Source organism: Homarus americanus, unplaced genomic scaffold (assembly GCF_018991925.1).
Source record: "Homarus americanus isolate GMGI-L3 unplaced genomic scaffold, GMGI_Hamer_2.0 scaffold32583, whole genome shotgun sequence".
Taxonomy (NCBI): Eukaryota; Metazoa; Arthropoda; class Malacostraca; order Decapoda; family Nephropidae; genus Homarus; species Homarus americanus.
Genome location: NW_024713129.1, coordinates 11369725 through 11386077, shown reverse-complemented (window position 1 = coordinate 11386077; position 16353 = coordinate 11369725). Strand labels below are relative to the sequence as shown.

At 43.3% G+C, this 16353-nt stretch overlaps 1 protein-coding gene across 2 annotated transcripts in view; it reads left to right on the top strand.

The window, feature by feature from the left end:
• LOC121867193 (GTP-binding protein Di-Ras2-like) overlaps nucleotides 1-12899 on the top strand; it is a 56805-nt gene extending 43906 nt beyond the window's left edge. Inside the window, exons 1-3 of one of the 2 annotated variants that reach the window (XM_042367010.1) lie at nucleotides 5240-5943; nucleotides 9139-9286; nucleotides 10386-12899. In XM_042367010.1, coding sequence (XP_042222944.1) covers nucleotides 9149-9286; nucleotides 10386-10847 — 600 coding nt within the window. In that variant the 5' untranslated portion in view covers nucleotides 5240-5943; nucleotides 9139-9148 and the 3' untranslated portion in view covers nucleotides 10848-12899. Of the gene's footprint in view, nucleotides 1-5239; nucleotides 5944-9138; nucleotides 9287-10385 lie in introns of those variants that run through there. The other variant, XM_042367002.1, reaches the window with a different exon arrangement.
• The last annotated feature ends 3454 nt before the right edge of the window (nucleotides 12900-16353 follow it).

Here is a 16353-nt window from a genome sequence, read left to right as displayed (position 1 = left end):
GGTGGTACAGGTAGTGTACAGGTAGGTGGTACATTATAGGAGAAAATTACTTAACGATTCACTAAATAATGGTTTTTCAAGAACTAAATTATTTAAAACAATAAAACAACTTTTTTTTTCCAGTTCATGTTATCCTAAACCTATAGTCTTATAAACAATGTATATATTTCTCGTGTTATTATCATTATTATCAATCAATAGTTATCTTTCCTTTACCTTCCTTTCTGTTGTTGTCGTTTCTCCTATCTATCTATCTATCTATCTTTTGGTATATTTTCATCATACTTTCTATATTTTCATTTTACTTTCTCCCCGTTATCCACAAAATCCTCACAAAGGCCTAGCGACTCGGACATGTAAACAATGGATTTCTACACGACAGAGATCTCGACACACCACCTACAGTACAATTCCTAGCGGAGTTTCCGTAGTAACTCGGCTTTGAACTTAAGCGCTCACATACACAATTTACACACAATTCACAGTTTAGGAAGCGCAATTACCAGAAAGTAAAGGCAACAAAGGCAGCAAAACGCATAGCACAATATTTTTACCCCAACGTTTCTATTCCCGCACCAGTGTAGGAACCCTGGGGCTATGACGTCACAGCCACAACAAAGATCCTGGTAGGTGACGTCATGGGGCGGTCTGCTCAAACCTGCGCCAGTGTGTAATAAAGATTTATAATGATTCGGACTGACGTCAGACGCCAATCAGGATGGCTTTTAGGTGTGCTGACGTGGGCCAATCAGTGTGGTTTATGCTATCAATACTGTCATACTGTGTTATGATTGGGAGTGCTAGTGTGTGTGAGAGAAGGAGGTGGGGGCGGAGGTTATGTCAAGGTGATCGTGTTATGTGAATGGAAATTTCCTGTATGAATATCACACACACACACACACACACACACACACACACACGGATGTAGACACAGTTACACACATAGATGAATCCATATATAACTACACATGCACGTAAATGAAAACACACACGGACGCATTATGCAACATCACTCACACCTCACACTGGTGCCACATCACTCACACCTCACACTGGTGCCACATGACTCACACCTCACACTGGTGCCACATCACTCACACCTCACACTGGTGCCACATCACTCACACCTCACACTGGTGCCACATCACTCACACCTCACACTGGTGCCATCACTCCACACCTCACACTGGTGCCACATCACTCACACCTCACACTGGTGCCACATCACTCACACCTCACACTGGTGCCACATCACTCACACCTCACACTGGTGCCACATCCTCACACCTCACACTGGTGCCACATCACTCACACCTACACTGGTGCCACATCACTCACACCTCACACTGGTGCCACATCACTCACACCTACACTGGTGCCACATCCTCACACCTCACACTGGTGCCACATCCTCCACCTCACACTGGTGCCACATCACTCACACCTACACTGGTGCCACATCACTCACACCTCACACTGGTGCCACATCACTCACACCTCACACTGGTGCCACATCACTCACACCTCACACTGGTGCCACATCACCACCTCACACTGGTACCACATCACTCACACCTCACACTGGTGCCACATCACTCACACACCACACTGGTGCCACATCACTCACACCTACACTGGTGCCACATCACTCACCTCACACTGGTGCCACATCACTCACACCTCACACTGGTGCCACATCACTCCACACCTCACACTGGTGCCACATCACTCCACACCTCACACTGGTGCCACATCCTCACACCTACACTGGTGCACACTCACACCTCACACTGGTGCCACATCACCTCCTCACACTGGTGCCACATCACTCACACCTCACACTGGTGCCACATCACTCACCTCACACTGGTGCCACATCACTCACACCTCACACTGGTGCCACATCACTCACACACCTCACACTGGTGCCACATCCTCACACCTCACACTGGTGCCACATCACTACTCTCACACTGGTGCCACATCACACACCTCACACTGGTGCCACATCACTCACACCTCACACTGGTGCCATCACTCCACCTCACACTGGTGCCACATCCTCACCTCACTGGTGCCACATCACTCACACCTCACACTGGTGCCACATCACTCACACCTCACACTGGTACATCACTCACACCTACACTGGTGCCACATCACTCACACCTACACTGGTGCCACATCACACCTCACACTGGTGCCATCCTCACTCACACTGGTGCCACATCATAGGGGTACGTGTGTGTGTGTAAAGAGGAGAGAGAGAGAGAGAGAGAGAGAGAGGGGGGGGGGGGGGGGAGAGAATATCGGTCTAAAACACTTCCACTCAAACTCCTCCTCAGTTTCTTTATACAAACATAATCCAACAAATAATCAATATGGCGACTGAATTACACCGAGACTGTAATAAGAAATTAAATCCCACGAGCCTTTTACGATAGGATAATTAATTCATTGACTGACAGACGATTTTTAGTTTTGATGGAGAGGAATAATAAACTGGTGGGCGTGTGGGCGTTGGGGTGAGTGGGAGAGGGGGGCAGGGGAGGGGAGGAGGGACGAGTGGGAGGGGACGTGGGGAGGGACGTGGGGGAGGGGATGGGGAGGGGGACAGGGGAGGGGACGAGGAGAGGGGGACGAGGGGAGGGGTCGTGGGGAGGACGTGGGGAGGGGACGTGGGGGAGGGGGGACGTGGGGTGTTTGGGAAGTATGGTATAAGTAGAGGGAAGGAAGGAGGAAGAAGAAGAGGAAGAGGAGGAAGAAGAAGAGGAAGAAGAGGAGGAGAAGAGGAAGTGGAGGAGGAGAGAGGAAGAGTAGGAGGGAAGGAAGGAGGAAGAGGAAGAAGAGGAAGAGGAAGAGGAGGAAGAGGAAGAGGAAGGGAGAAGGAGGAGAAGGAGGAGGAGGAGGAGGAAGGAGGAGTAGGAGGGGCTTCATCAGAAATTGGACTGGACTGTGTGGGTGTGTGTGGTGAGAGGAATATGTGTGCGTGCGTTGTGTGTGTGCGTGTGTGTGCGTGACCACCCCTTGACTACCACAACCACCACCCCCGTCACCACCACAATCATCAACACTACCACAATCATCTACACCACCACTACCACTGTTTGTCACCCCACCATTTACCACCACCACCCACTACCACCACTACCACCCTACCACCACCACCACCCACTACCACCACCAACCACCACTACCACCACCACCACTACCACCACCACCACCACCACCCACTACCACCACACCACCAGCCACCACCACCACCCACTACCACTACCACCCACTACCCTACCACCAGCCACCTACCACCACCACCACCACCACCACCACCTCACCACCACCACCACCACCTCCACCACCACCACCCACTACCACCACTACCACCAGCCTACTACCACCACCACCACCACTACCACCACACACCACCACCACCACCCACCACCCACTACCACCACTACCACCACCACCACCCACCACCACCACCACCACCCACTACCACCACCCACCTCATCTCACATTCCTAGGTAATTGACAGCGTCCGTACCTATGGCAACGAGTCTACCTTTCCCGTCGACCTGTAACTATGAATCAGCTGACTTAATATAAACAAAGATGAAGTGATCTTTGACCCTCTCCCGGAATTCTGATTGGCTCCTTATCTCTGTTTTGTGATTGGTTGGTAGAAATTCCTGGTATTTGGGTGGCCCCTTGATTGGATTAATCTGTCCTCGGGGATTGTGGATTAGGGCAGATAAGTGGATTAGGTGAAATAAGTATAAGTAAGTGAGGATGTTTAGTTACTTAGAAAATGTATGGATGTATGTATAATGAACGTATGTATACATCTTCGTGTTCATATGTGTATGTAAGTGTATGAACGTTATACATGTGAGTATTATGTAAGTAAACAAGCCGCTGTGTGTACTACTTCCGTGTGTTAGTTTGGTAATCCTCTTGTCTACTTCCGTGTGTTAGTTTCCAAGAACGTAGAGTACACATCTCTCTCGGCAGATTACACCCAAAGATGACTTACGACACATACTAAAAACCACACCCAAAATCGGAGTGAAAATGTAGTCTTCCTATGAGACAGGAGACTCATTTGCATATGAATGTGTCCTGTAAATGTTTGGTATTCATGTTGGACAAAACGCACACACACGCGCACACACACACACACACACACACACACACACACACACACACAGAGGACCTGCTGGCGATTAATATAATGGATTATTACTAAACTCTAGATATCATCATCTGTTGTAGTGTAATTAAATGGTGACTTAACAGACCTAATAATTACAGTGTAACAACTCCCGAAATACAGTGTAAGTATGACGTATTTGTAGAAGGATTTATTAATATACAAGGTTAGATTAGGTAAGGTTAGGTCAGGTCAGATTAGGTTAATTTAGGTTAGGTTAGGTTAGGTCAGGTTTGATTAGGTTAGGTCAGGTCAGGTCAGGTCAGGTTAGGTTAGGCTAGGTCAGGTAAGGTTAGATTAGTTCAGGTCAGGTTAGGTTAGGTCAGGTCAGGTCAGGTCAGGTTAGGTTTATACCCTCCGCCCTGCAGTACACAAACTAGCCCCTCCGGTCTCAGTGTTTACAAACAATCACCATATCTCTCCCGGGTGTAGAGTCAACAACAATAACAGTGGCCTTAGGATTCATGGCTTCAGGTCACCCTTATAATTGGTCCTCTGACAAGGTTCTTAATTGGCTAACTTAAACTATGACTAAAAAGATGGTGGTTATAATGGCGTCGTATTGAAACAGAGAGAGAGAGAGAGAGAGAGAGAGAGAGAGAGAGAGAGAGAGACCCAATCAGCATCACGTACACTTGTCTTGTATACTCTCTCAATCTCGGAGACGCATTCAATTTGGAGTAACCTACAACTAGTAAGATCCAGGTGTTGACGGGCTCATTAAGGTGATACTACTGAACAGGTAGAGTTATCACCTTTATGTCACAATTATAATCACCATCTACACTTATTATCACCATAAACCTCTTTACACCCCGCAACTACCCACGATCACCACCTACTAAACTACCCCTACCACCACCTACACAGTGCCACCCACACCACCATCTCCCTAGGGTAAGAGGATGCATCACCACTAGACCTTCCCTCCGCCCCTCCCCTCATTCCACCTCAGGGCGCAGGCTCACGTCCAGCCATCTCCTAGCAACGGCGGTGGGGCAGCGTGTATATAGCCAGGCCACCAGTCTCTCCTAGCTCATACGGTGCGCACACCTACCTCCACCACCGTCACCCACAGTTACACTCGCTCCACCGCCGACGCTGATCTAGCCAGAGTTTAAACTGTTTGTGTGGAATCATTTTAGCCCCGAATTGAAGTGTCATTGTGTTAGTTTTACAGTGATACGTGACGAACGATTCATCGACTTCAGGAAAAACCAAAAACAGAGTGTGATCAGTTTGTCGTTATCATCCTCTCTACACTTAACGTTGCCTTAACTTTGTTCGGGGTCTAGAAACTGAATTTATCTCTGCCTTAGTAGTTACTTAGAAAAAGAGAAAGACAGAGAGACATAACTTCGTATATGTCAATCAGAACAGACACACAAAAAAGTTTCGAACCATAAGTGAAGCAGCACTGAGTTTTATTTAAGAGATTAATCACAGCTGAAACTTTTTGTTGGTGATTATCAAAGAAATAAATCAACTCTTATAATGATGGTTTTGAAGCATTAATAAGACCTACTTAGTGTGTGTGTGTTAAGATAAAATTAAAACTTTATCGAGTAATACAGCTGTTAAAATGATACGGTGTTTGCTTCCAAGATTCTACCTCCATGATACTTGTGTTTAAGGACATTATAAACACTACACTGAAGAAGGTACACCAATAAGAAATTCGCTGTATAACTTAGTAACATAACTTATCAACTCCACATTTCTCCTCTGTGCTGGTGAGTTTTTAGGATGGTGACCGTGATTGCTCGTTGGTTAGTGGTTGGTGATACTCCACTTTTCTTAACTTGGTGATGTTAATGTGTTATTTTTTTTTTATTGGTGACTTTATCTAGATACCTGTAAAAGTATAAACTTGGTGATCTCACTGGTGACTAAAAACACGTGATCATTTTGTTCTGATTTGGTGAGATGTATATGTGTGAGTGTTTTTGTGATAGTGATTGTTGATGGTGACTTGTTGATATTGACTTGGTGAGACTCACTTGTTGAGAGCCATAAGAAAAACTTTAATTGGTGTTAACTTGGTACCTTATGAATAAGTCTTGGTGATTACTTAGTAACCTAACCTAGTGACCTTCAATGGTGACCTAACTTCCTGAAGCTCCCACCTGGTGACAGTAAGCTCGTTGCATGATCCTCGCTTGCTGACTAAACGATTACAAGTGACCTAATTAGATGGTGATCTAATCGATAGTACCTAGTGACTTGACATGGTGATTGAATTAACTTTATGGCCTGGTGACTTGAGGATATAATCGACTTTATGAATCACTAATTTGGCCTCGTGATTAAATTTCTCCTTTCCCCACTTTCATTCTATTATTAATCTCTCTCTCTCTCTCCCCCCCTCTCCCCTCCCTTCCTTTCCCTCCCTCTCCCTCCAAGTTACCCTCTCATATCCAACCTTTCCCACACCTCCATTCTCCTCCTATCCTTCCTCCATCCTTCACATATCCTTCTATTATATTCCAATCCAACCTCCTCTTCCAACCCCTCTTCCATCCTCCCTCCCTCCCTCCCTTTTCACACTCATCTTCCCTCCCCGTTCCCTCCTTCCCTTTCTCCCACCTTCCCTCTCACTTCCTCCCTCACTTTCTCTCCACCCACGCTCCTTCTCTCCTCCACCCACGCTTCTCTCCTCCACCCACGCTCCTCTCCACCACCCACGCTCCTCTCCACCACCCACGCTCCTCTCCTCCACCCACTCACATTTCGTCCCTGGTTACCATAATAAGCGAGGCAGAGACTGAAGGAGAGGGGGGGGGGAGAGGGAAGGAGAGAGGGAGGGAGGGAGGGAGGGAGGGAGGGAAGGAGAGAGGGAGGGAGAGAGGGAGGGAGGGAGAGAGAAGGGTATACCACCTACCATTGTCTCTACGATATCATCTTTAACGCCAACAAAAAGGGTAATTCTCTCTCTCTCTCTCTCTCTCTCTCTCTCTCTCTCAAAATAGCCCCTTAACCCTTACCCTTTAACCCTTAATTCATACCCTTTAAAATACTGACCTAGCCCTAATATATCCCTTAAATCTGACCTAAAATATTACCTTTAATGAATACTTAAAATACCTTAAATCAGACCTAAAATAATACCTAATTATCAGTGTAGGTGAATACTTAAAATACCATATAATAACCTTAATATAAATAAGTAATGAATCCCTAAAAATCAGCCTTAACTTATTTATAACATTATTCTCAATACCTTAAAAAAAGACATCCTTAAAATCAGTTCTAATTTATACCAGATTTAAAGGATCCTCCGAATTATCCCTAAAATATCAACTAATAAAAATCCTAAAATCATAAAATAGATTATAACCTAATCCTGACGTATTTTCACTACCAATCAACCTAAAATACGTAGGATTTTAGGTTCCATAATAAGGTTTAAAATTTCAATATGTCCTTAAAATACACAGATCATCCCTAAAGACCTAAAACCTCCCTTAAACTTTAAAAAGGGATTTACTTGTTATTTATCTTCACCATAAGGAATTTGAGAGAGAGAGAGAGAGAGAGAGAGAGAGAGAGAGAGAGAGAGAGAGAGAGAGAGAGAGAGAGAGAGAGAGAGCTAAGTAAATAAAAACATCAGGTGATAACATGGCTTTACACCTGATCTCAGATGACGTCACAATTATAGCTGAAGGTTGATGACGTCATAGTTACCAGCTGGCAGAGGATGACGTCATAGTTTCCAAGGGTGATAAACAATGACGTCACGATATAAGAACTCAGCTTAACCACTAAGAGCGTCTTTATACTAAGTGACGTCAACAGTAGATTAATTGTGTGTGACTCTGTGTTACATGTTAGGTTTAATTACTTGTAAAGGGGAGATATTACAAATTAATCTGGAAAACAAAGACTATCCGTCTCTCTCTCTCTCTCTGTCAAAATTACCTGTCTGTCTGTATTACCCTATCGATTCCACTATTAATATATCTAAATATTTCTGCTACGACTTCACTAACTTAACCTTACCTAGCCACTTTAACGCTAACCAAACGAAACCTAACTTAACCAAACCTCACCTAACTCCCACAGGTAAGCGTTAGTGTGTTTAAATCATTAGGTGAAATAAACTAGGTTATCTAATCTTCAGGTGTCTTATATGTTTAATAAAATCCTACAACAGGTATCTCGTTCAGGTAAAATCTAATTATAAAATGGAAGCTATTTTTATTCTTTAGTCTACGTCATTAAGGTCTATACTTCTAACAAATCCGCGTTTACGAGAACTACTGATCTCACGAACGCAGTAGAGGCGGTAAGGCGGGTAAACATTGAATCACGTGATTAGTGACGTCAATTGCGCGCGCATTCACGATTGGTGTAAATATTGGCTGGACTCCGCCTCTTATGGTATCAGGTTATGGCATAATAAACCCTTCAAGTCCCTCAACAACAGATAATATGAGGTCGAGTGTTTTGTGGGCGATCATTTTTTTTTTGCTTTATTGAGTCAACAGAAACGATATAAAAGTGGTCGGGGTTTTTATAGAGAGATCCTTAATGGCGAGATGGTTCTTACGTAGCGTCAATAGCCTTTTCATCTAATCTAACCTAACCTAACCTAACCTAACCTAACCTAACTTAACCTAGCCTTAGGTAATCTTTATAGAGGTTTCAAGGTTATGTTTGATATAAAGGGCAATGGCTTTTAGAATGTGTGTGTGTGTGCGCGCGCGCGCGCGTGTGTGTGTGCGTGTGTGTGTGCGTGTGTGTGTGTGTGTGTGCGTGTGTGTGTGTGTGTGTGTTAACCCTCTTGTTTCTTCACTGCGTCTAATTAACTTCCGTGCGGATGAGATCACACCTTGTTCTGTCTCTTTCTCTTATTCTCTCTCTTCCCTCTTTGTCTCCTCCTCCTCCTCCCCGCCCTGACGTAACCTAAGTACCCTCTCCTCCTACAGACGCAGTAAGATGCCGGAACAGAGTAACGACTACAGGGTGGTCGTGTTCGGTGCTGGGGGAGTGGGCAAGTCCTCCCTGGTTCTACGGTTCGTCAAAGGCACCTTCAGGGAGTCCTACATCCCCACCATCGAGGACACCTACCGTCAGGTGAGTTCTTACCTTCGTCAGGAGAAATGAAGATCCTTTGGTCCTCCTCCCCCCCCCTCACACACACACACACACAAACAACAGCAGCAGCAACATACACACATACTACTACTACTACTACTACTACTTTGATGACTAGAGAGGCCGATACAGGACCGGCATGGTCGTCCACAGATGTTGCACATGTGGAGGGCTACATCTAGTGCGGGAGGGGCGGCGGCAGCGTCTTTCCGGCGTTGGCGCTTTGCTGCCTCGGTATGCAGTCGGGCTAACTCGGACACACACACACACACACACACACACACAGGGCTATTGTCAACATAAACCCTTAAGTACGAGGATGACTTAACCCCTTGAGCATGATGACTGATCACCTTAAGTACAATGTATGATCTGTTCACCACTGGCAGACGATATTGTATGTCGATATTTACTTATTGCTAGGATAGGTCAGGTCAGTTTAAGTTCGATTAGATTAGGATAACTTAGATTAAATTAGGTTAGGTGTTTATAAAAGTTAAGTTAGGTTACATTAGATTACGCCAGGTTAAGTTAGATTAGATAAAGATAAGTAAGATTAACGAGATGGATTAAGAACCACACACTTGGTAAAAACACATCAATTAACTGGATATAATGGCCCCAGGTAATGATTTTCTTGATTACCATACAGGTGAGTGACACAAAACTCAACATGTCTGACTTGCTCTCAAATGGTTGCCATATTAATACTGTTTTTATTCTCTTTGTATCTGTATTTTTCTGGCTAAATATACTGATGCAATTTCACTCCGATATATTTTACAAAGGGTCGAGCAGTAACGAAGGGAATGATTTACTTCAGTGCTTCAAACTTGTAAATCCTGATTGAAGTAAAAGAAGGATTATTTCAACGTATTATTCACTATTGATGTAGATTACTGAGTGAACATTAGCTGTAAAGTGTATATAGATTAGTCTGGTAAGGTAAAAGTAATGTTTCAGGCTTAATTAAGAACTAGGCGCCTCAGTTATTCATTAGCATCACAAGTTCAACGAGGTGTATATTTTACCATCAGTGATTGGTCATTCTAATTAACCAGAGGTTTCCTTTTCACAGGTGATCAGCTGCAACAAGAACATATGCACACTGCAGATCACCGACACGACGGGGTCTCACCAGTTCCCAGCGATGCAGCGGCTCTCCATCAGTAAGGGTCACGCCTTCATCCTGGTGTACTCAGTCACCAGTCGACAGAGCCTGGAGGAGCTGCGTCCGATCTGGGAAGTGATCCGTGAGATCAAGGGCAACGAGGTGGAGTTCCCCATTATGTTGGTGGGCAATAAGTGTGACGAGAGTGACGCCAGAGAGGTCCAGAGCGCCTTCGGTGAGTCCCAAGCCAAGGCGTGGAAGTGTAACTTCATGGAGACCTCCGCCAAGACCAACCACAACGTGAAGGAGCTCTTCCAGGAGCTGCTCAACATGGAGAAGAACAGAAATATGTCGCTGCAGCTCGACGGCAAGAAAAATAAATCACAAAAGGGCACTCGTAAAATTAAGGAGAAGTGTCTCCTCATGTGAGGAGGAGGAGTGTGTCGTGGGAGTGTGAAGTGTGAAGTACTACCGTGACTGTGATGAATGATGTGGCCCGCCTGGGGTGGGTCAGAGACACTGAGTGACGTGCTGCCACTCACCCCAGCAGCCTGGACAGTTTACTTTCTACCGCCTCTGTTTCCTGCGTTAACAAAAAGCCCGTGGTCTGATGATCCGTGTCACATATAATGGTCACAATTCAGTCTAATTCCTTAGACTTCAACGTTATCATAATAATCTCAGCACAATTTCCATGGCAATATCCTTGTATAGTAACGTGGCCTAAACCTGGGCGGTGATGTTCGTACCTGTTGTCTCCCTCGGCCGCGCCGCCACACTTCTGCCCAGCCAAACGTTCTGCTTGACAGGGACCAGTTTCCTCTGCACATTTTGCCGGTATCATACTGTACAGAAATGTTCCCCCTCCACCCTTCCCTCACAAGTCTTACCCCTTCACATGTTGGGTCATGACTCCTTTCTACCCTCCAGGGCAAGGACAAGACCCAACTGGTTCTGTGCTGTACTCCAAAGGCAACGATTCTTAGCACATGTGAATTTTTGACTGTGTAAGCTATAGTCCCTCACAGTTTCCCAATAGTTAGATGATAAAAGATGGGACACGTCTTCTTGAGGAGCACTGAAGCCAGACGACACAGCCTGGGCCCCAGTACAACACGGCACGGCGTCTCCAGCACTGTACCACGTCAACAGTCTGCAGGCAGTGAAATCCACCTGTGTGCTTGAGGAACATGTTTCAGCTACAAGTACCTCCTGAGGCACTTGTCTCAGCTGCAGGTACCTCCTAAAGAACATGTCTCAGCTGCAGGTACCTCCTGAAGAACATGTCTCAGCTGTAGGTACCTCCTGAGGAACATGTCTCAGCAGCAGGTACCCCCAGGGGCGGCGGCTGGCCTTGGTGCTCCTCCACGCTGTAGTCAACATAGTGGGGTTACTAGTTACCGTTGTCTACACCACACCTTACATCCTCGGCAGTCAGAAATGAAACGAATTTTTTGCAGTTTTTTGTTATGGTGCGTGACGTCACCAGACAGGGCAACGCAGGACGCCCACCCTGTCGAAGGGACGCCAGGCCATTTATATAGTTGTCTCGTGTTTAACTTGTGTGAAGACATTTTACAATTTTCCAGTGTGAAGACTTTGTTGTTTTTAATATATATATATATATATATATATATATATATATATATATATATATATATATATATATATATATATATATATATATATATATATATATATATATATATATATATATACATATATATATTTATATATATATATATATTTATATATATATATAATAGTGTGTATAATATAATATGTATCATAAGAAACTAATATCCAGAAAGCATTACTATAGACGAGGAGTCACGTGATCACAACCAAGAGAAGGAAGTGACGAGTAACAAGAATCAAACACGAAGCTCTCCATCTACCAGCGAAGAAAACCTTCTGTTGTATATATAGACTATTGTAAGACTCTCTCAAGATACCACCCCACCTGCGGCGCCTACTTCAGGTCCCGCCCCTCCTCTCTCTAGGGGCATGGGAGAAGGAAGGGAAAGGAAGAAGGAAGGAAAGCATGATGAACCCTGATAAGGTCATTACCTCCATCCTCTCTCCTCCTCCTTCCCTCACCTCCTACAGCATCCTATACTATTCACTAGTTTACATCAGGTCCTTCAATTCCGCCTTTTTTACCATTTAACAAATAATTTCTTGTTTGTTTCATCTGTAATGTGATTATCTTTATTAATTTGTTATAAGCGGGTGTTATATTATTAGTTTTGTCAACACGCTGTGGCCACCGCAGCGGTCTGGTGTCTGGTTGTATCTTTATGTAGACGGGAGTGTAACAGCTGGTTCTGGCCTGAGGTAACAGCTGGTTCTGGCCTGAGGTAACAGCTGGTTGTGGCTCCTCTGAGTGTTAGGGCGAAAGGTCGTGCTGGTACTACTATCCTCTACCATCACTACCACCCACCAACTACCACCACACATCAACTACCACTACCACCAACATCACCACCCCTCTCACCACTACCACCAACCATCACCACCCAACCAACCATCACATCCTTACCAACCAACCACCACACCCTCACCAACCAACCACCACACCCTCACCAACCATTACCACCCACCACCCTCACTAACCACCACCATTTCAACTACCACTACCACCAACCATTACCTCCTACCAACCACCACCACTATCAACTACAACCCTCACCAACCATCACTATTACCAACCACCACAACCACAACCCTCATCCACCACCATTACCACCGTCATATACCATTATTACCAACCACCACATCCTCACCAAGCAACCACCACACCCTCAACAACCAACCAGCACTACCACCACCAGAGGACCACATTCACAAACATTCACAGCGACCAAGTTCTTCCATATTAAAGTTGCATCGACCTTCCTGATCCCTTGGCTGAGGACACATTAACCTTCGCCTTGGTGTACCAGTTTTAACATAAACACCCCGAGAGTCCTAATTTTGTTTCCTGTCTCCCATTTTCTTTGGCATCTAGTCCCCGTTTCCCGTTTTCTTTGGCTTTTAGTCCCCGTTACCCGTTTTCTTTGGCTTCTAGTCCCCGTTACCCGTTTTCTTTGGCTTCTAGTCCCCGTTACCCGTTTTCTTTGGCTTCTAGTCCAGTCCATAATGATAAAAACAAGGAAGTAAATTAAAGTGGTTTATGTCTAGTGAATTCTAAGGTAATTTATAGGCCAAGAAATTGACTTTTTTTAAGGTGTTTCATATAAATAAGTGATGTAGTTTTTTCTTTTGTTTTTCTTTTTGTTTATTGTTTAGAAATAAGTAAATTCGTCCCGTCTCCGATGACTGTGCACAGAGTGGGGTCTATTACGATCCTTCTCTTGACTTGACTTGACCTGACCTGACCTCCATTCACATTCTTAAGCGTGTAAAGTAGGGTTTTGGTGTTTGGGTCAGTAGTCAACCCTCTAAACTACCTTCACAGAGTAAGAAGGTCAACTACAAACCACCTTGTGACCTCTATTGACCCAGACCTCCCCGTAATGGACGGTAATGATGTCATGTACGATCTGGTGGTGACATCACTTAAAACGTATACACAAACCGTACAGGTAATGTCTCTTACCTCAGTAAAGTCACTCAACAATATTGACGCAACACGTTCATAAATCTTTCCTAAAAAAAAAAATAATTTGCTACATTTTACAAGTCACTTCAAGTTCAAAAAATAAACTAAACTTTTCATTCATGTTGATATACTAATTTGCATAATGCTATCGAAATGCCCAGTTATAAATCTCTACTGTATTTCTTTCCATAGTAATTTGCATAATATTGTCATACTCCTTAAATTAATATCGCATAATATATACAAATTACATAAATATGAATAAGAAACTATTTCACTCTCACGAATCATAATAATTTCCATAATATTTTTTTTTAAGAGAAGAGTTTGTTGTGTTCATTTGCATAATAATAATATTCAAATTTTCATAATGATATCTAGTCACTGCAAACGTCCGCAAGAATGAGAAATTTTAAAACCGTTTTCTTTTTCTTGTCAAGTTGAATTAGGAATCTCTATGAATACCAACCTTGACTAAGTAATTGAGAAATATCTTTTTAATTACCCCGTCTCGCTTTCAGTTCTTGATTATTATTATTTTTTTTTTTTGCGCGGGAAGTTACGTATACAAACTTTACCTCCCAAGATTGTTACGTAAGATCAGGATAGATTTAATTAGTTTGGTATTGTTTTCATTATGTATATTTGAAGGTCAATCTTGTCTTAACGTTCACTCATACACTTGAGTTTATACACCGTAAGTTAGACCAGATAATACTAAAAATAAAACCCCTTAAAACATCAGATAAGGTGGTCTTCCTCAGAACCACCAGCGTTTAACACAACACTGTTTACCAGACCGAAAGAATGAAACAGAAAAAGAAACATTTGTGTTCCCTAGAGATAAACGAGATATAAAACCAAGAGCTAGAATGATATTAAGAGATATTTAACCCCCCCCCCCCAAAAGGTGTTTATTAAGGATTAACTTCGATGAGATAAAATCCATGGTCACCACACTCCTTATTTCACTTGTTTTCAATCTTACTATATTCCTGCTACATCAACTCCTTATCCTTAACAGCTAGGTTACAACGACAATATATTCGTAAAAAAAAAAACTATTATCATTATTTCTAAACATCAATTAAAAAAAATACAGTTAAAATTTACCCAAAAAGTCGATGAGACAACGATGAATTCTGAGGTTCGTTTGCCGTTGAATATATTGGAGGAAAGACTTAGTTGTACGAGGCGCCCAGTGATGCGTATTTCTTTTATCAAGGAATAACATAATAAACAGCGTACAGAAAAAAAAATAGGATAGTGAAAGGTTTGTGTGAATGTTATTACGATAAGAATGTTTAACTTAATGGTACATTCTATATCAATACAAAAACCTGTACATCGTGATTAAGTTACCCTATTAAACATTCACACAACCTTCTTACTCACCTGGTTCTTCTATGCAATGTTTTATCACATTCTTACTTGAAAAGGAGGAATCAATTTATACTCTACACAACGATGTTTTATTCTTAAGATAAACAACAACAACAATTACAAAACAACAACAACAGGTGACCGCATTATCTAGCACGCCTTAGGCCTATAATTAGAGTTAAATCACTTTGGTATTTCTATTTTTTAGATTTTTAGGCAAAGTTCATGCATCTTGAGCCTGCGTAGTTCATGTATTTCCAACTTTGCGTCGCTTCGTGCATCTTAACTCTTGCGTAGCTCATGCGTCTTAAACCTTGCGTAGCTCTTGCATCTTAAACTTTGCGAAGTTCATGCGTCTTAAACCTTGTGTAGCTCATGCGTCTTAAAACTTGCATAGTTCTTGTGTCTTAAACCTTGCGTAGCTCTTGCATCTTTATCTCGCGTAGCTCATGCGTCTTAAACCTTGCGTAGTTAATACATCTTAAACCTCGCGTAGTTCATGCATCTTAAACCTTGCGTAGCTCATGCGTTTCCAACCTTGCGTAGCTCATGCGTTACATAATGCGCTTCCAACCCCATAAGACGCCCTTCTCTCACACCCAGAGCTTCTTGTTAGGGTACAGGCGTCAAGCAGTAACAACAGGGAGTCATCACTTAACTTATTATTGTTGGTGACTGTTGCTTTTATTAATCTAGACTACGCCAAGACATCGGTTGTTGAAGCGCACTAATACATTATAACATCAACTTCAAAACACTGGTGAATAACGACATGATCTGCGTTGACATGATAACGAATTGATACCCTGAACAACGAGTCATGCCTGCTTGTATGGTCAGATGTGAACTAAATTGTAAACGTCTCTTTAATCCTGTTTTCCTTCAGTATCATTCAGTGTCCAAATGAAGAAAAAAAAATAATAAAACATTCTTCCTGACTGATGATAT